The sequence below is a fragment of the Sebastes fasciatus genome, chromosome 12 (genome assembly GCF_043250625.1).
Source record: "Sebastes fasciatus isolate fSebFas1 chromosome 12, fSebFas1.pri, whole genome shotgun sequence".
NCBI classification, from domain to species: Eukaryota; Metazoa; Chordata; class Actinopteri; order Perciformes; family Sebastidae; genus Sebastes; species Sebastes fasciatus.
Window position 1 is genome coordinate 812,896 of NC_133806.1, and position 20,837 is coordinate 833,732.

The window sequence follows — 20,837 nt, forward strand, 5'->3', positions numbered from 1 at the left end:
GGGGCTACGGTAAAAACATGGCAGCCTCTGTGGAGAGGATCCGCTCCCTATGTAGATATAAAGAGCTCATTCTAAGGTAACAAAGACACAACAACTCTTATTTTCAAATGATTACAGACTAATAAAATCATACTTATTAATATTATATTCCATTTCTGCCAATAGATCTCCTTAATTGTTAAACACTGGTCCTTAAAAAGGTCATGTGATCATATAGAATATGATGTGATTTATAGATGATGAACTCATTACAATATATTTGATTATCTGTCTTCAAAATATCGGCATAAAAGGTTGAACGTGTGAAACACGTGATAACCCTAACTCTAATCCTACATACACAGTGAATGTAAGTGTAACTTTATCTTCAGAATGGTTTAAACAGATTCAAACTACACAAGAATACACCGATATCCTCAGAAATTCTCTGGGTCGCGTCCATAAGACGCCGTCACTCCCTGCAGAAGGTCTGCAGAGGAAGTTAACACCAGCAGGTTTGAGATTGTGACATCCAGCCTTCAGCAGACCGACCGCTCTCTAAGTGCAGTCTGCATCTCCACCATCGATTCCAGCTTCAAACGCATGCAGTGAATCCCATCGAATTGATTTTTACATTATGTTTGTGTACTAAAGAAAATGAAATAAATACACAGCCATCACACACAGCAGACGTGAGGTGTTATGAACTGCTGAGTGTTGGAACTATTCATCAGCAGAGCATGTAGAGAGCATTAGCAGACCGCCAGCAGCGAACTGTGAACTACCTGGGACTTCCAAGCTCATCAAGACTTACATTAAATACTGAGAGATCCACACGGTGGGAGGAAATGTTCACCATACTTCAGTTTGATAAACTCACATCATCAGGGGATATAGTGTTTATAAATCAACATGGTATTAACCTTTAACATCCTCCTCACATGCTTAGCATGCTCTTTAGTGACAACACGTAATACGTCTGAATAAACAGACACTCACATTAAAAGACAGTTTTATTCAATTTAATTATGTTCAATTTGAAAAAGAAATGTTTGAGATTTATGACATATTCTCAAGTTATGCAGAATACAACCGTTACGTACTTCATATTGATTTAGTGACATTGGGTACCTGATGTGTTTAAACTCAGAGACTCTCACTAAGAGCACACACACATTACAGAAAGCATCATCAACTACTCGGATGGATATACTCACTGGAGAAGTCGATGGCGAAGCCAGACTTGGTGATGTAAAAGTCTGTCTCGAACTGTATGGTGACGATGTTGAGAGTGGAGTGGATCCCCTCCGGCAGCAGCGAGCCGCTCACCTCCTTCAGAGACATCTCGTTGTCGGGAGGCCCGTCCCACACCTTCAGGATGTCGTGGGACGCCTCGGTGTCGAACGCAAGAAACTGCAGACTGGGAGGGGTGAACACAACGGGGTATTAGTTTGGCTTCAGTTCATTTCAGTCAGTTTGAGTCAAGTCATTGCATTTAACATATGATCAGACTGAGATCATTTCAGCTTCTATGGCATTACATTCACTCACGTTTAGCTGAATTCATGATGCTTGTGTTCGTTTGCACATTTCAAATACAACAAAAACAAATGTTCTCCAGACGGGTAGCAGGACGGGTGCTGAACTTGGCAAGATTAAATTGAGTCAAAGAAGAGATCCGTCTAGAAAGTGTGTCCCAAAGCTTCTGGGTATTTCAGCTGAGGCTCGGTATCATCAATCAATTTCTGCCAAAGTTAGAAATACGAGAGCGCGGACTTATCTGCAATCTCATCAAGAGATGGCCCGAAGCAGCTCCTCTGACAAAGAATGTGTGACTGACTTTATGAAATCATACCATGTTTACTTCGACCTCTAAGCCCAAATGGGTTTTGTTTCACAGCGATACTCGGAGCTCTCAACCAAAAAGAATGCTTCCATGTCCCGGGAGAAGTCCCGCGGGGGCTGTCACAGTGTCTACAAAGTCCCTCTCCCAATCATTGTTAATGGAGCTGCTGCAGGCGGCTTCTCTTGATGACATCGAGCTTTAGAGGAGAATCCTTAATGTTTAAAATAATCTTAACTCAACTTTGAGTCCTTTAAAGTTAGGATGACCTCAGTTCATTTAAGATGAATGTAAATCACTTGATTTCCTCGTGTATAATCTGCAGTCTGATGTGATCTTTAGTTTCATCACACAGATCCTCTGAGTGTTGATTTAAACATATTCCCTATATATTTGTTTCATTTATAAGACTAATGATTTAAGGCTCAATTATATGTTTATTTCATGAGTAATGATGCTCAATGCAATTCGCATATTTTGATAAATTATTGCACATCTTAATTACAATATTCTATATTTGAATGATTTTCTAAAAGAGTGGCTTAATTATACAAAGACAATAGCAATCGTTTTTCATTTATACTAGATATACAGTATGTGCATGTATTATATGACCGTGTTACCTGACGATGTTGCCAGAGTTGACCTCGATAGTCCAGGTGCACCTCAGGTTGTTGTCGTAGGGGAAGGGATACCCAGGAGAGAGGATACGCCCCGTCGACGCACCCTTGAAACTCCCACCACACTCCGCTGCACGCACACAAATGAACACAAAATGAACAATTGAAAACCTAAAAAAATGCAGACTCCCACTAGAGAAAACGCTCGTACAGTATGTTGACACCAAATACAGAAGAAGAGCTGTCAGAGTCCAGGCTCACTGAAGCTCAGAGCGTCGACAGCGAGGACTAATGAGCAACAGTTAAAGCTGGGCTGAAAATGAACTATTGTCTTTCTCTAACAGGTAATGGGACAGCAACGAGGACTTCCCGCCTCAGCAGAGATAGTCGCACATGCAAAACTTGTTTTGTCTCCAAGTATGCCTCCTAATGATGCCATTAATTAACTTTAAAAAGACTGTGTCCAGAGAATATATAGGCTGGGGCACTGCAGGGAAGACACTGCTACCAATGTTAATGACTGAAGGAATATCTTATCATCCAATCTATGTTGTCTCTCCCCTGGTTATCGTCTTGCTATCTATATTACAGAACAAACGGCACTTAATTAATAGGAAAATTGCATTAGATTGCCACAGTGGTGGGCTATAATCAGTATCATAACGCCGGGCAAATGTAAAAGTCGTTGACAGGAGCCGGGATGTGGCCCCGGAGAAATGGCTGGAGAGATCCCATTTCCCATTCAGCTCACAGATACAACGCTCACTATTAATATTGACCATTCAGTGATCCGCGCTGTTAAACAGTACATTAATAGAGCGAGTTAGCTTTTTCTTGTGATGGTATTGAACACGCCACAATGCCAGACTGAAGGCCTTTCACAGGAAAAGGAACAAATGCATGTTTCATTGAAGAAGGCAGTTGGACACAGTGGCATTTAAAGTGCAATTCTGCACACATCAGGAATTTATAAATCTGGGTTTTTTTGTACCTTAATCCATCACTGCTAGACATCAAGAAACAGACAGTGTCACAACACCTTCCAGACTGGAGCAGCGTGCAGGTAATAGCTTTATCATTCCTCTGTCTCAGCATGCTTTGAGACTGTACATCATGTCCGGGACTCAATCTGATATGAATACTCGGATAATTACGCCTCTCCTTCTAGAGAAATGCTGCTCAGTGGCTCGTGGATTAAAACACCTAAACAACACAGCCTATGAAGTGAACGCAGTCAGAGGATCAGAGGATCAGAGGGAAAGGTCCATAGTAATTCAGATGGCTTCACTAGAGTTCTCTTAATGACTCTAAACGGCAATTTGTGCATCAAGAACACACCGAGAGATCAATGGTTCACAATGAAACATCAGGGCTGTTGATATCATCTGACTAAATGACATGCAGCGTGTTGTCTTCAACACAGTTCAATTAAGTAGAAATCATGTTGGGATAAGTCCTTTGGATTAACACCTAGCGGAGCTGAATGTTGACAACGTGCCTGGCCTGAATAATAATAGAACTACTACAGGAGGAGAGAGACAGCGAGATGGACAGAGAGACAGCGAGATGGACAGAGAAGACAGCGAGACGGACAGAGAGACAGCGAGATGGACAGAGAGACAGCGAGATGGACAGAGAGACAGCGAGATGGACAGAGAGACAGCGAGATGGACAGAGAGACAGCGAGATGGACAGAGAGACAGCGAGATGGACAGAGAAGACAGCGAGACGGACAGAGAGACAGCGAGATGGACAGAGAGACAGCGAGATGGACAGAGAGACAGCGAGATGGACAGAGAAGACAGCGAGATGGACAGAGAAGACAGCATCCAGACATAGGCAGAGAGGATTACCTATACATGACGGCAGGTGGTTGTCCCATGCCCTTCTCTCCCCGGTCATGCACTTGAGTATGCCGCTGCCGTGCAGGGTGTAACCTTGATCGCAGCCGAACGTGATGGCGCTTCCGGCAAAGTGACCCTGGTCGCTGACTTTGAAGCCGAACTGCGGCACACCTGGATCATCGCAGTGGGATAGCTCAAAGCCTGGACGAGGAAGATTGAGAGGGGAAGGAGAAAAGGGAGGAGAAGAATACGAGTTGATGACTGACTTAACATGAAGATAAACACAGAACCGTCGGTCACCAGTTCAAACTGAGTCCACTGGAGAGCAGCCAGTCTGGAAACCAGTTCAAACCGGGTCCACTGGAGAGAAAGCCAGTCTGGAAACCAGTTCAAACCGAGTCCACTGGAGAGAAAGCCAGTCTGGAAACCAGTTCAAACCGGGTCCACTGGAGAGAAAGCCAGTCTGGAAACCAGTTCAAACCGGGTCCACTGGAGAGAAAGCCAGTCTGGAAACCAGTTCAAACCGAGTCCACTGGAGAGAAAGCCAGTCTGGAAACCAGTTCAAACCGGGTCCACTGGAGAGAAAGCCAGTCTGGAAACCAGTTCAAACCGGGTCCACTGGAGAGAAAGCCAGTCTGGAAACCAGTTCAAACCGAGTCCACTGGAGAGAAAGCCAGTCTGGAAACCAGCGTTACAATCCTGTTTATTGTAAAGAGTTATTGAGAGTTCATTCCCAGTTGGGGGGGCTGGCTTACAGTCCCATTATATGACTTGGCAGTAAAAGATTCCTTTTGGACAGAGAGAACAATTAGATGCTCACAATTAAATGTTCAATTGAGTGTGAGCTTTTTAGCAGCACTGAGAAACAGCCCGTCCGCTTGGAGCACGCTGGGGAAATACAAAAGAAATCAAATAAACAAGAAACATGCTGCAGTAACTCTTCAGCTCGCCATGTTGGAACCTGACCATGGCCGTTATATGTATTCCTCTCCTTCAGGTACTAAATGGAAGTGTTCCGCTATGCAGCAACATAAACCCAGCGGCACTGATTTATGGCCTCTTCTCACAGCGAGGTCCGTGCCCGTGCCAGATGTTATGGTAGCATTACAAGTGTCATGCCCGGTATAAATCTCCAGCAGTTACTGCTCACATTTAGAAAATTACCTCTGCACTTTTGGTGGAAGAGTCATGAAAACATGCTCAGATTTCATGTTCAGACAGGATTTAATCTGCCCGTGTCCCACCTTCTTCTGCCCTCGTGCTGTTCATACATCAGTCAGACCTCTCCAGGTTGAAAAGGGCGTTTCATCGGTGGTTAAAAGACCCGAGGAAAGACTGATAAAGGGTGCTAGTTTACATTCTGCCATTTACCTCGTGCACATCCCTGGAAAAATCAGAAATGAAATCCAATTATGTGATACTTAATTATGGCTAATTTTGTAACTGAAAAGGCACCTTGTAATTAAACCATCATTTCTTCTCAACTAATTGTAGTTGCATTTAGATGCTGGTGGCAATTCATTTAGCGGTTGTAATTACTACTACACATCCCTGATTGATGTACATTTTATTAGTTTTTTTGCAGGCCTGTCAAGTCGCAAAATCAAAAGCATGAGTTATGCCGAGCTGCAGTCTGTAGTAGAACTGTTCTTTCATTTGAGCTAGAGTAGAAGGGTTTGTGTATCCGGCACATCTGGCACATCTGGTGGAGTGACTGCAAGTTAGCTCAAAACTTTATTTGCTTTCATACTATTCAAGTGAAAACAGCAGTTGTCCCGCTGCCATCTCACTAACTATGTTGAATTCTACCTCAGAAAACCCGCTGGTAGAGGAAGAGGATTCAGAGAGCTCAGCCACAGGTGAAACACACAAAAACACTTTAAATTGGACGGTAAAATGCAGTGTCACCAAAACATTGTCTCTCGTCACAGTAATAAATTAGAAACGGTTAGCAACAATACACAGTCAGCAAGCCAATTAGGAGGAGAAACTAAACCCATCTATTACCGGCCCAAACTTTCAATACACACACACACACTCACGCACTGTATGTGGAGGCACACACACACACACACACTCACGCACTGTATGTGGAGGCACACACACACACACACACACACACACACTCACGCACTGTATGTGGAGGCACACACACACACACACACACTCACGCACTGTATGTGGAGGCACACACACACACACACACACACTCACGCACTGTATGTGGAGGCACACACACACACACACACTCACGCACTGTATGTGGAGGCACACACACACACACACACACACACACACTCACGCACTGTATGTGGAGGCACACACACACACACACACACTCACGCACTGTATGTGGAGGCACACACACACACACACACTCACGCACTGTATGTGGAGGCACACACACACACACACACACACACACTCACGCACTGTATGTGGAGGCACACACACACACTCACGCACTGTATGTGGAGGCACACACACACACACACACACACACACACTCACGCACTGTATGTGGAGGCACACACACACACACACACACACTCACGCACTGTATGTGGAGGCACACACACACACACACACACACTCACGCACTGTATGTGGAGGCACACACACACACACACACACACTCACGCACTGTATGTGGAGGCACACACACACACACACACTCACGCACTGTATGTGGAGGCACACACACACACACACACACTCACGCACTGTATGTGGAGGCACACACACACACACACACACACATACACTCACGCACTGTATGTGGAGGCACACACACACACACACACACTCACGCACTGTATGTGGAGGCACACACACACACACACACACACACACACTCACGCACTGTATGTGGAGGCACACACACACACACACACTCACGCACTGTATGTGGAGGCACACACACACACACACACACTCACGCACTGTATGTGGAGGCACACACACACACACACACTCACGCACTGTATGTGGAGGCACACACACACACACACACACACACACACACTCACGCACTGTATGTGGAGGCACACACACACACACACACACTCACGCACTGTATGTGGAGGCACACACACACACACACACACTCACGCACTGTATGTGGAGGCACACACACACACACACACTCACGCACTGTATGTGGAGGCACACACACACACACACACACTCACGCACTGCATGTGGAGGCACACACACACACACACACACACACACACACACTCACGCACTGCATGTGGAGGCACACACACACACACACACACACACACACACACTCACGCACTGTATGTGGAGGCACACACACACACACACACTCACGCACTGTATGTGGAGGCACACACACACACACACACACTCACGCACTGTATGTGGAGGCACACACACACACACACACTCACGCACTGTATGTGGAGGCACACACACACACACACACACACACACTCACGCACTGTATGTGGAGGCACACACACACACACACACACTCACGCACTGTATGTGGAGGCACACACACACACACACACACTCACGCACTGTATGTGGAGGCACACACACACACACACACACTCACGCACTGTATGTGGAGGCACACACACACACACACACACTCACGCACTGCATGTGGAGGCACACACACACACACACACACACACACACACACTCACGCACTGTATGTGGAGGCACACACACACACACACACTCACGCACTGTATGTGGAGGCACACACACACACACACACACTCACGCACTGTATGTGGAGGCACACACACACACACACACTCACGCACTGTATGTGGAGGCACACACACACACACACACACACTCACGCACTGCATGTGGAGGCACACACACACACACACACACACACTCACGCACTGTATGTGGAGGCACACACACACACACACACTCACGCACTGCATGTGGAGGCACACACACACACACACACACTCACGCACTGTATGTGGAGGCACACACACACACACACTCACGCACTGTATGTGGAGGCACACACACACACACACACACACACACTCACGCACTGCATGTGGAGGCACACACACACACACACACACTCACGCACTGTATGTGGAGGCACACACACACACACACTCACGCACTGCATGTGGAGGCACACACACACACACACACACACTCACGCACTGCATGTGGAGGCACACACACACACACAAACACACTGATTTCAAACAATCCCAACTATAACACCTGCTTTAACAAGGTACAGTTAGGCAGGCATGGCGCTAATTGCAGGGGAGGAGAGCAATGGAAACAGGATTCACATAGAGAGAGGCAGAGGGAGAGAAAGGCTGGAAAGAGAAAAGCTCATTTCCCTGCAGGAGAGGCTTCAGGAACACCACGCTGTGTTTAATGGATACCCTGACAGTGAAAGACACCGTGAAGCACGCTGAGGGTCAATTAAAACATTCTTTAAAATTCTGCTACTTGAAATGCCCGGCTCCTGAACGAGGCTAAATTCAGTCGTTTGGAAAAGCTTCAGGGCCCTCCTCCCCCGGGGAAATGAGATGTGACTTACTGTGGTATATGAGCCGGAACCCCGCCGCCGTCGCCTCCTGGTCCGAGTAGAACTCCAGCCACAGATAGTTGGAGGTGCTGGTGAGAGACAGACCTTGCATCGACGTGGCCGAGTACGAGCCGAGGAGCTGGGAGGCGCCGTCTTTACCGTCGTACACCTGATCAGAGGCAGAGAAGAGGAGGATTAAATACACACAATAAAGTAGAATTAAATATTAATACTGAAGAAAGACATTAGTTCTGTATATCCCCTGTTTTATATGGCACATAAGCCAACGTCCTAAATGAGATGTGAAAATTAGATGACCATCATTCTTCCCGTGGATTTGATACGGTGCAGACGGTAGGATTCATGATGTCAAACTAAACCTTTATAATAATTTATTTTGAAGGTTTTTATTTTATAAATCATCAACTAAATATTAAATTATAACTAAAACCCAACGAGAGTTTAAGAGTAAGGATTTTTGCTAAATATAATTGCCTTTTTTTCTTTGTTAGTCTTTTCATCACATATCTGTTTTGATCCACGCGCCTAATGGAAATGACTTGTTGAAGAAGCAACTTTTTAAATTCCTACCACTTTCCTACCGATTTTTTTTTCTGATTGACATTTGTGAGACAACTAAAAATGAAATCCAAGGCTCTTCCGTTGAATACTACTGGAGCGCTCTCTGTCTCTTTCATCGAGTCAGTTTAGCTCTTTAAGCATGTCTTTTCACATCTCAGATGTTCACTAAATGACTAAGTACAAGAGATTACTGTCAACACAACTCCATTACTAGAAACACTGATAGTAGGCTACAAGGATCTGTTAATTGGAGCATTAAACAAGACATCTGCATCCCAAAAAGAGTGCTTTCCAGCTGTGAAGAGGGGACTACATAGTCATTTGCATCACATTTGTGGTGCTTACCACAACTGTTAAAATGCCTTTGAGCAAAGAAATGAATCCCTTCCTTCCCAAAGGGCTGCTGCTGCTGCTGCTGCTGCTGCTGCTGCTGCTGCTGCTGCTGCTGCTGCTGCTGCTGCTGCTGCTGCTGCTGCTGCTGCTGCCCTTTGGGAAGGAAGGGATTCATTTCTTTGCTCAAAGGCATTTTAATCTGCTGCTGTTTGACCTTTGCTCCGACTCCCGGGTGTAAAACAATTCTGCTTTCTGCCTGGTGCTTTCCCTGAAATCCCTTTTCTGCTTTCCCATGTTGTATCATACAAAGAGCACCACGTGCCTCATATACTTAAACATTAATTAAACAACGACACAATCTGATTAATCACATTAATAAAGATTATTAACTTATAATCACATTAATAAAGATTATTAACTTATAATCAAATTAATAAAGATTATTAACTTATAATCACATTAATAAAGATTATTAACTTATAATCGGCTGCACGGTGGTGCAGTGGTTAGCACTGGCGCCTCACAGCTAGAGGGTTGCAGGTTCGAATCCGGCTTGGGACCCTTCTGTGTGGAGTTTGCATGTTCTCCCCGTGTTAGCGTGGGTTTTCTCCGGGTACTCCGGTTTCCTCCCACAGTCCAAAGACATGCAGGTTAGGTTAATTGTGGACTCTAAATTGCCCGTAGGTGTGAATGTGAGTGTGAATGGTTGTCTGTCTCTATGTGTCAGCCCTGTGATGGACTGGCGACCTGTCCAGGGTGTACCCCGCCTTCGCCCAATGTCGGCTGGGATCGGCTCCAGCCCCCCCGCGACCCCTAACGGGATAAGCGGTTGCAGATGAGGATGAGGGACAATCTGATTAGACTTAAGCCTGGGACACACCAGGAGCGTCAGCAGCGCGTGGCGTGGTTGTTTTTTATTTCGGCGTCCGTGTTAACAGGTTAAAGACCTCTGTAGAATATATCACGGACAGTGAAGGTGATCTATTGACTGTATATTGACATCATATCAGCAAGATTACTACAGTTTCGATGTCTATCTGTAGAATTTGTTACAGAGATGAAAAAAAAGTAAAGACTTATTTTTAAATCAATACTTCCTGCTTTCATTTCAAAATAAAAGACCTCAAGCGTTTTTTTTTCTGTGGACAGAATTCCTTCATTTGTTAAAACAAGGCTTTTATTCTGAAATATGTGCCGGACAGTGTTGTAGAACATGCAGTGACTTGCAGAGCTTACTATTATTTACAAATTACCACGCGTTTCTTAACCTTTCTCTGTCTAAAATAAATATAAACCATATTAATAATGAAATGAAATGGGCATTTGAAAGGCAAACTCTATGTAGAAAGAAAGAGCTGACAGCAGCAGAAACTCAGCTGGTGAGAAAAAAAACGGTGCGTGAATCACGCAGCCGCCAAGCCCTCCTGACGTTCCTGGTGTGTCCCGGGCTTTACAGTAGTTCTTCACCAACGCCCTGTGTTTATTTGTCGGTTATCTATTTTCTGTCAACAAAGAGGAGCGACTGTGTTGTGTCTTTACCTTGAGGACGTCACCTTGTTTATTGTGTCTTTACCTTGAGGACGTCTTCGTGTTCATTGTGTCTTTACCTTGAGGACATCTCTTTGTTTATTGTGTCTTTACCTTGAGGATGTCTCCTTGTTCACTGTGTCTTTACCTTGAGGACGTCTCCTTGTGCGAGTTGAAAGTTGCTGGCAGTGATGTTGACGCCTTTGCCTGTTTGGACCTGAATGCTATACACACACTCGTGGCTGTTGTCGTAGTTCATCGGGTAGTTTGGTGACAGAAGAACTCCCTCGCTGTTGGAGACTGTCGAGCCGCACTCCGCTGCAAGAAAACAAAAACAGACAATAATAATTAATTTACTTGTTTCCCTTTAAAACAAGAGCATGTCCACTTTAAAACACAGAAATCACTACAAGCTCTACATACATAGTTCTGCTGTTTGTTTCCAAGCACTGCTATCATGTGAACTTTACATCATCATAACGGTTCCTTTTCTAACACAGGACTAAACTGGTGTGCCTCTTCTATGAAGGCTGAGACGCGGTGTCTGAGCCTATGGGCGCTGTGGGGTACCGTATGACACTTGCACAAAGTAACTGGAGCGCTTCTGTTGGACGGTTACAGCAGAAACAGAGGGATAGCGTCTGCCAAAGAAAATTCCTCGTGTATACCCCTTACACCTGGCAATAAACACCTTTCTGATTCTGATTCTGATTCTGATTCTCAGGTGATCAGGTGCTCTTTGGGTGGGTGCGCTCGCTCTGACATTTTTGGGACGAAAAATGGTTTTATTGCGTATTAACATTTAATATGAGCGAGTTTACAAAAAGCAAGCCTGCTCTCACACACCAAGCAAGTCTACTAACGACTTGAGATTAATTTAACGACACGGTCCTCATATCTGTATTTTTCATATCAAATATATTCCAACCCAAGGCCAACTGCGGACGCCTCAGAGAAACCAATCAATCATCCCCGTGTTCTGGGATGGTGTGCTGGCTGTTCAGCCTTTGGGCCGGTGCAGACCAGACTGTACAGTGGAAGTGTTGTAGCCCAATGATATGACGCGTTATTACACCGTGACGTCTCCTCTATTAGAGCCTCCTTGACTCCATACAGGGTGGGATGGAACAAGGAACCATATAGGATTATATCGTAATAAAAAACACTCAACAATAAAGTCGATCGTAGTGAATCTCCATTATCGGGAAAATCCTGAATATCGTCACGAGTGACTTGAAAAAACTCTAGCTTCTTATCACGGTAGAGAAATGAAGAATAGAGCCTGATTTAAAATATAAATACAGGAATTATTATATTATCATGTAAGAAAGAACAGATTCACACAATGTTGCTATTTTTTAAAATGTATTAATCCTTTATTTATGCAGGAGGTCCTTATGATTTATGATCATTTCATTTATGGTGATATATTAAAGTTTGCTCGATTGTTTGTTTTTCGCTAAAAAAGATGTGTGTCCTATCTGTGATGCAATTAAAATATGTGTTCCTTAACAAAATGTAAGGTAAAGTGAATCCAATATGTTTTAGTGCCATTTTAACAATTTTTATATTTTATCATTTTTTATTTTGATGATTATCAGGATAATATCGTGACATGATGGTTTCATATGGTCCCATCCCTCGATGGAGCTGGTTTAAATGACACAATGCCTCCGCTGCTGTGCTGTAGATCTCTGGAGTCAGCTCTTAAAATGTGTAGTAATGTAATGGAGCTCCTCTGGGGCAGAATAAATCAGATGCAGTGGTATTGTCCCTGAACTCCTCTCCCTCGACCTGCCCTTGGAGCGCCCTCCCCTGACTTCCTGGAGGTTCATATCTGTGCCAAATAATACCGTTAAAACATGACATTGGCTAACGGTGCAAATTCTGCAATCAATACACACAAACAGGAAAGAAAACGGAATAAAAAGCAGCTGACCACGTACCCACACACCTTGGCAGAGGGGCGCTCCACATGCGGCGGCCACCTCCCAAGCACACGATCTCCCTCGCCCCCTGCAGACGGTATCCGGTGTTGCAGTCGAACGCCAGCGAGTCGCCGATGCCAAACCTGGAGCCCGTGTGCCAGCCGAACCGAGGCGTTCCAGGGTCCTCGCAGGGTTCCAGGTCGTACTCTGGAAACCACAAATCAGATGTCTTACCCACAAAATATATTATTAATCCTCCATTAGAGTGATTTGTTACTTACACTTAACATTGATAATAATCCCCGTTCTCTTGCTCCCTTCAAAGAGCGAGTGCATGTTCAGCCAAAGCAAGCCGTATCGTAACTCGTGGGGATTAACAGTCTTGCCCAAGGACACTCCATCAGGTTGGGATACATGCCAACAGCTTGAACCCTGGATGTCTGGATGAGGGATGTGCTCTCTGAAAACTAGGCCACCCTGCGTGCAATATTATTATACATGGGCTGTTGGTGGCCTTATCATCGGAGATGGAGATGCACCTCCGGCTGCAGAGGAAGAGAAGGGTCCTGCTCCCAGCAGCATTCCTCTCACGGGGCCGGACCTCGCAGTATGCACAGCTACGTGCCACTATTGATTTCCACACAGCAGAACGTCACGGCAGCGTCCTACTGTACCATGCGGCCTGACAGCATTTTGATCAAAGGTCATTAAAGGTTACAAAAAATGAATTCTAATCAAGAAATCTATAGATGCTAATTCCAGAGCATGCAAGGACATACGCACACACAAACTACACACACAAACTACACCTCATGAATATTCATGGCTGCATAAGTTATGCTTCACTTCAGAGAACAGCAGGCAAACATTTAGCCAGCATGCTCATGAAGCTCTCTCTCTCTCTCTCTCTCTCTCTCTCTCTCTCTCCATTCCTTGGTCTCTGCATGGGGGGGCCCATTATTTCTGTACACCCCCCCCACTCCTCCGTCCAGAGGATACTGACCCATATGGCATGCTTTGATGATCATTCCCATCACGGTCAGACGGCGTGTACCTGCGTGACCTCGTTGTCTCTTAATTATCCTCGTCTGATGGGCGCCGCCTGAGGCACACGGTCTACCTTAAGCCCGCTGCCGTTCTGGCCGACAAATCACTCCTCACATGTGACTTTATGCACGCTTAAGAGAGGCTTAGCTCTTCTGATCTCATCACTGAACGAGCTCTCTCTCTCTGTCTGTCACGGTGTCGCTACCTCTTCTACTTAACTCCACCCACCACATTTTCAGCATCCTCACTCCTCCACAAAATCATCTTCCTTCCTCTTTTAAAGCTCCCCCCCCCCACTGCCTCCTACAGACAGAACCCTCATATGCCTTCATACCCGAGAAGGAGATGTTGAATCCCTGCAGCGATATAGAGAAGTCAGAAATGAAGCGTAGCTGTGCCTTGAAGTTCCCGTACAGGCCGGCGTTGACTGGCGAAGGCCTCTCTGAGCCGGTGAGTCGAGCCAGCGGCTGGGCGAAGCTGCCGTTCTCTGTTATCAGGAGGTAGTCATGGTGATCCTCCAGGTGGAAGGAGTAGAAAGTGAATTGGACACCTTGGAGAGAGAAAATAAGAAGAAGCCCAGCGTTAGAGGTTTTCAGGAAAATACGAAGAAGCACTCAGTTATATAGAAACAGACTTGAATAGAATATGGAACGCATAATGTTAATAATAATAATTAATGTTTTTATGTCCATCGTGACCCACAAGGTTAAGAAATGGATTAGCTGTTTACTCTGTAGGGCGCAGACTGTTGTGTCTAATGCTAATAAGATCAAACTGAATGTGACTATTATTCAATTTAAATGTTAGCTATAATTTCAAAATGTCATTATCATGATTAAAAATCAGTTGTATTAATTTGGGTTTAGCTCGCTGAAACATCCATCTACAGCAAATGCTTTAATCCTGACAGCAGCACTACGAATGAGCACACTAACATGAAGCAGACTAAAATAAAGCACACTAAAACTATCATACTAAAATATCATACTAAAACTATCAGACTAAAATATCATACTAAAACTATCAGACTAAAATGAAAAGGAAAGAAAGGAAAATATAACATTTAAACTGAGACATAAAAAAGATTAAAAGCAAATTGAATAGAAAACAGTGAAAATGATTTCCACAGATTAAAACTGTATGTAATTGAAGACTCGTGGCGTTCCGTCGGTGTGTCTGTATCTGCACATCTTGTGAAACTGTAATTTCACATGAAGAGAAAGAACTTAACCGGTGATAGAAGATGTTCTACAGCAGTGAATATAATGATAAATTGTGTTAAGGTTGGTTGAGATGATTCTGAATGTTGTATCAACAAACTCTCATTTCACTTTTAGATAGAAAACAAGATCTCTGTCTGCACACCCTGCTTCTATTTCCACACTGGTACTCAGACCCAACAGCATCTTCATCCCATCCATGATGGCCACTTGGCTGCTTTTCAGCACAATACGCACGCTGCCATTTTAACGCCATCTGTTGAATCTGTTGGAATATGACTCTATAACGTCCTCCACAGTGTTTGGCTCACTTCAAACACAAAATCCCAAATGGCCATAAAATTAAAAAAAACAAAATGAAATGATTGATTGCGCTCTGTAAAGCAGCAATTATATAACAGAGAGTCAAGCCAGATGATCAATTAATCAGGAGCTGTCCCTGTGAGGGTACATCCCCATGTTTTAATATAGCTGGTACGGGATGTGGGTAATTACTGAGAGGAATAGTTACATAGCTACTATCCCTAAAGATGAATCTGTCTTCCAGTCGGTAGCCACGGGATAAAAAATACACAAGGAAAATCAGTTCCGTGATAAAAGATTCATAATCCTGATGGGAAGGGTCACCTGAGCTTCAGGCAGCGCAGAAGAGGAAACTCTTAACACATAAATACAGTGAAAACATAGTAGATTATGGAGGACATAGACTGCAGTACAATGACCAGAGTATGCTTGTGAGATTTCATCCATCAAAGATGATTCTTCAGAGGACATGGAGGTGCTAGTTTAGGACAATAGGATCAGTTGGTAACGGCATTAAAGCGCCTTCTGGAAGGAGATAAAGAGAAATACGAGGGTGGTATGTGGGGATAATACAGCTAAGTGCGAGGGCACTGAGATAAGCTCAGTGTGCTTTTCAAATGATAATGAAGAAGAAGGTCTGGGAGAACTGGTTACTGATCACATACCTGACGGGGGGGGGCTGTGATAATGGAATTAAAGTAATTAAATAGAGAATAATATGTGAATAAAACAGAGATATCAGGTTTTTCTTACTAGGTGAACCGCCGACATGTCAGATCTGTTCATTAAAAGAGCTACGTGGAACAAATTATGAAAAGCAATATTCTGAGTGAAGAACGCTCTCCAACTGAGGAGGAGAGGTATAAATCTGTACTGTAAAACATCGGCTCTAATAAGTAGAAGAAGTGGAAGAAGTGCTGATAAAGAAGAAGTACAAATTAAACTGAATCCTCCGATACTAGAACACTCTTTTATAAAAAAAGGAATCGCACGTGTAAATCTTCAGTGAGCGTAATATAGTATCCCTCCGACGAGGATTCTGGGCTCCTGCCAAAGATGAAGAAAGTCAGTGCATTTAAATGAGCTTTAGCTCAAGTCACTTCTCACTTTATAATAATAAATCCCTGTAATGTTCCTGGAATCTGTTGAGGGGGCGGCGTTTTAATTTATAGTTTTATAATTTGGTCGTGGTCGTGAGGACTATTGAATGTCAGTGTGATGAGGAGGACTGTAAAAATAAAGGTGCTGTTATTGAGGTGTAATATGTGAATGATTCACATAGTACAACATTAACAAAACATGACTTACATTAACATGCCTAGAGTTTCAGTTCCTAAACTAGACTGTATAAGGCTTAATACTAAAATAAAATACATATCTGAATACACATTGTATGTATATTTATATTTTTTTTAATTGAGTACCGGGTGGTCTTCTGCTGCTGTAGCCCATCTGCTTCAAGGTTGGACGTGTTGTGCGTTCAGAGATGGTATTCTGCATACCTTGGTTGTAACGAGTGGTTATTTGAGTTACTGTTGCCTTTCTATCATCTCCAACCACTCTGCCCATTCTCCTCTGACCTCTGACATCAACAAGGCATTTCCGTCCACACAACCCCCGCTCACTGGATATCTTCTCTTGTTGGGACCATTCTCTGTAAACCCTAGAGATGGTTGTGCGTGAAAATCCCAGTAGATCAGCAGTTTAATACTCAGACCAGCCCGTCTGGCACCAACAACCATGCCACGTTCAAAGTCACTTAAATCCCCTTTCTTCCCCATTCTGATGCTCGGTTTGAACTTCAGCAAGTCGTCTTCACCACGTCTAGATGACGTAATGCATTGAGTTGCTGCCATGTGATTGGCTGATTAGCTGTTTGTGTTAACAAGCAATTGAACAGGTGTGCCTAATAAAGTGGCCGGTGAGTGTATATGTTTTTAAGTGAGTGTTTTTTGTCGTACCTTTCCCATGGCTGACTTCTACAGTCCATGTGCAGTTCAGGGAGTTGGGATAGAGCTCCGGGAAGCCAGGTGATAAGATGATCCCTCCAGGTCCTGTGATATCCCCGCCGCATGATGCTGAATAGAAAGGGAAGATAATGAATGATAACTGTTGCAGGAAAAAAAAAAAAAAATGTAAATTGTAAATGAACCAATAAATCCTTCACCTGAAGACAGAGCAGCGATTTAACTGAATAATGCATCGGAGTCATATCACATCCTGTCCTGCTATTTTTATGAGCACCTGTAATTCTGCCAACACAATGGGTTTTTTTTCTCTCCAAACCTGCCCCACTGCCAGGACAATAAATTATTCATCCATTCATCCCACTATCCATCCACACTTTCTCCACTCTTATGGGATCTTAAACAGAAAGTCACATGCTAATCCATTAAATTTACTTACAACACACAAGAAGTGACACATAAGCACATTCAGCGGATTAGAGCGTCAGGATCTATTGTGATTGTGACTCCAAAGACATTTAGAATTTCTTCCAAATAAAAACAATCAGCCCGGTTCAGTCAGGTTGGAGGATAATCCTGTCGTAACCCAGCGTGTAGAGTAGTTACAGTGAAGGTGTAACGCTCATCGTCATGTTGACTATTTACTCCACTGCCAGAGCTCCTTATCTCATCACAGGAAGTTAATGAGATCCATCGGTACCCTCCCTGGCTGCTGAGGACCGGGAGGTTAATGCTAGATCCGTCTGAAGGTTAACCCGTCTGATTGGATATTGTTCAAACCTGCAACCGTTTTCTAACGCCGTCTTTGTGTTTCTACTAAAAGGTCATTTCAGATAAAGGAGACTGCTTTTAAAATAAAACTGATAAGCTTTGTTTTCTTCTTTTCTTCTGTCTTTAAAGCTTCTCTATGTGGAATTCAGAGCCAATCAACGATGAGGTATTGTCTCCACACGGCTCTCAACGTGGTACCGGCTGAGCCCGGCAGCTAACGGCATTAACGGTGCAAACGACGGCAGCGGTGCTGACAGAGCTAACGGTGATTACCTGGAAGGTGACAACGACGGTGTTATCAGCCGTAACCGCCTGCGGATGTTACCATCCCAGAAATCTAGTAGTCGACACCAACACCAGTGAAATTCCTCAATTCTCGATGCCCATTCGTCACCACGGTAAAAAACCAACACTAAAACAAATCCCACGTTCTTCAACATCCGTCCTTTATTACCGTTGTCTTTCTGGGTTTTGTTAGGAAGTTAAAAGTTCATAACTCCCTCTCTATGATGTCATATAGTTGATATTGCTGTGAAAACACCTCCTGGTGACAAACTGGAATAAATACAGTTGTTTGAACACATCACGATAACGTTGGAATTTACCTTTGCCCAAGACTGAATAGAGCCTGAACGCATCATAATGTAAATCAATGGCATGTCCCGTGTTGAAGTCGGTAGGACGAGAGCTAGTTAACGCTAGCTGTTAGCAGCACAATACTGCACAGAGCCAACAGTTAATGCTAACTAGCTCTCGTCCTGCCCATTTCAACACTGATTTAAAACAGGGTGTGTCCCCTTGGACGCGTCCATATGACTTTACTACGTCCCAAGTACATGTTCTATCGTCCCCGTTAGTCTGGAGCCCCGTCAGTACCAACACAAGTCCCATAGTGTTTGTGTTCGCATGACATCCCTACCACCGTATGAAACAGTGCAGAGCGGCAGCCGTTAGCTAGCCAGACACACAAACAGGGACTCACATGCACCAACGTGCACGCGCAGCCGGACCGGCTATGTAAACAAAGCACAGAGAAGTGTGTGTGTGTGTGTGTGTGTGTGTGTGTGTGTGTGTGTGTGTTCTTTGGCCTGACTGCTGTCAGAGTGGTGTTACAACCAAATGCTTCTTCAGAACAGCAATAGTTGACAGATATTAGCAGTAGAAGTGTTGTGCATGTACATATTTTCATATTTTCAAAGTGCTGAATGTCAGATGATGTTTTGGAGGATCACTGAGAAGCCTGAGGCTCCACAGCTGCACAACCCCCCCCCCCCTCTTATCCTCTCTACTTCCACCCTTGGGCCCTCCAGCAAGCACAACACATCAAGGCCTGAATCCTGAATCCTGAATCCTGAATCCTGCATCCTTACCCACCAACAAAATTATAGCAAATATTTTATTAATGAGCCAAAATTACATAAAGTCATTAAAAGTGGATGAGCACGCTTGGCAACCGATCTACTTTAGAGGCTCTATAGGCAGAGAGCCAAGGCATTTGGCACCAGTCTGGCACACACCTAGGCAAGACAATGCTCCAAGCCATAACATTAATTTCCAGGACAATCGTTGGGCTGAAGCTGCAGAACACGCCACCGGATCACGTGCACGCTACGGTGCTCGCCGCCAAACCCTCGCGTGTCTTTCATTCGTTATATTCTTTCAACTGAGTGATCTGTGACTAACAGACATCATTTACGGTTTTGTGCGTTGCAACAATAATCGCCACATTGTCCTTCAGTGCCTCTAAAGAGCACAAAGAGCACACACTGCCGGGAGAGGGAGATTATGGGAGATATCAGAACTATCAGGAACATGCTGAACTTCATGCTTTGAAGTTGAGCATAATCCGTCTTCAGTGTTAAGATGATTCATAACACCCCAAGTCGGCTGCTCACACAAGGACCGGGTCTGTTTGTTGAATTAAAAGCTCTTTGAGAAGCGTCTGTTTGGTTAGTCAGACCGGCTGTAGGCTACCCATAGTCATTTAGACTGGTGTTGCTACTTCTTGCCAGCAAGGCAAGAGTAAAGAGTAAAATATAGCAATGAAAGCAGCTGCTAAGAACCCAATCACCTTGGAAAAATTAATCTAGAAACCTCCTATCAGTTCCTAGTGGCAGCATCCCTTCAGTATCTGTGGCTTAAAGACTCAGACTATACAGCACACACTGGATGTGGAAATACTCTCCCTCTCACAATGATGCTGACATCCTAATGAGCTGATGGATAAAACTCAATCAGTGCTTCAGGTTGATCACTAAACGTCCCCTCAATGACTCTTAACGTTCATGTTAGAATGCTTGAAGGACAACAACGCTGGT

The 20,837-nt window shown here is 44.3% G+C and overlaps 1 protein-coding gene across 1 annotated transcript in view; it reads right to left on the minus strand.

Annotated features, from left to right (window-relative positions):
* The window catches only part of LOC141779829 (CUB and sushi domain-containing protein 3-like), a 269,514-nt gene that overhangs the window by 169,793 nt on the left and 78,884 nt on the right, over window positions 1–20,837 (minus strand). Inside the window, exons 18-25 of the mRNA XM_074654862.1 lie at window positions 17,743–17,859; window positions 14,593–14,808; window positions 13,230–13,418; window positions 11,432–11,601; window positions 8,854–9,010; window positions 4,296–4,487; window positions 2,446–2,572; window positions 1,197–1,399 (exon numbers count right to left, since the gene is read on the minus strand). Of these exons, the coding sequence (XP_074510963.1) occupies window positions 1,197–1,399; window positions 2,446–2,572; window positions 4,296–4,487; window positions 8,854–9,010; window positions 11,432–11,601; window positions 13,230–13,418; window positions 14,593–14,808; window positions 17,743–17,859 (1,371 nt within the window). The remainder of the gene's footprint in view (window positions 1–1,196; window positions 1,400–2,445; window positions 2,573–4,295; window positions 4,488–8,853; window positions 9,011–11,431; window positions 11,602–13,229; window positions 13,419–14,592; window positions 14,809–17,742; window positions 17,860–20,837) is intronic.